The following is an 804-nucleotide window of genomic DNA, read 5'->3' as shown; positions in this document are numbered from 1 at the left end:
TCTCTTTGCTATTTGCCATGATCACTCTTAAACCTAGAGACTGGGCCCCTTTCCCTGCTGGTGGGACGCTCTCCCTAGACCAAAAGGGCGGGGCACATAGGAATCATAGTGGGCATTCTGACATGGTGTGATGTGAGGGGTGAGCACGAGATAAATGCTGGAGCAGCTCTGGGCACACCCCAGTTACTCATTTGGACTCATTGGGACAAGTGACTAACTAGAATCCTCACTGAAGAAATGACAAGAAAGCTCCCTCCGATTTCTCAACCTCCATCCCACCTGATACCACACACTCCTAATACACCCCACCCTCCTAATACACCCCGCCCTCCTAATACACCCCGCCCTCCTAATACACCCCGCCCTCCTAATACACCCCGCCCTCCTAATACAGCCCGCCCTCCTAATCCAACCCGCTCTCCTAAGTCAACCCGCTCTCCTAAGTCAACTTGCTCTCCTAAGCCAATCCACTTACCCCCTATTTCTCTTCAGCCTGAAAGCCCTCTTTCTCCTCTCCAGAAGTATATAGATTTTTCAGTTTTCTGCTCTAACTGCTATCCCACTGTGGCTCAGGCCCACATTCCCCACTACCCTACCCTAAAACTCTTCCTGCCCTGCTCTTCTGTTCTTCGTTACGCACCATCTATTTGCAAACGCTGTGGTTTGAGCAGGTATGCCTCTAAACCTCCTAAACCTGCTTGTGACTGCTGTGGTTCCAGAATTTTTGCCTGTAACTACTATACCTATTCCCCTACTCCTCCTAACCCTGCTGACCAATACCCTGGTCCCAGAACTACTTCCCCT

The 804-nt window shown here is 50.7% G+C and overlaps 1 protein-coding gene across 1 annotated transcript in view; it reads left to right on the top strand.

Annotated features, from left to right (window-relative positions):
• Positions 1-154: 154 nt before the first annotated feature.
• The window catches only part of LOC116548564 (vegetative cell wall protein gp1-like), a gene marked incomplete at its 3' end in the record, with an annotated part of 1,049 nt that continues 399 nt past the window's right edge, over positions 155-804 (top strand). The window contains exon 1 of the mRNA XM_032273957.1: positions 155-650. Within this exon, the coding sequence (XP_032129848.1) occupies positions 238-650 (413 nt within the window). The remainder of the gene's footprint in view (positions 651-804) is intronic.

The sequence above is a fragment of the Sapajus apella genome, unplaced genomic scaffold (assembly GCF_009761245.1).
Source record: "Sapajus apella isolate SASKATOON/1434 unplaced genomic scaffold, GSC_monkey_1.0 scaffold15463, whole genome shotgun sequence".
NCBI lineage: Eukaryota > Metazoa > Chordata > Mammalia > Primates > Cebidae > Sapajus > Sapajus apella.
This window is presented reverse-complemented; position numbering and strand designations above follow the sequence as displayed.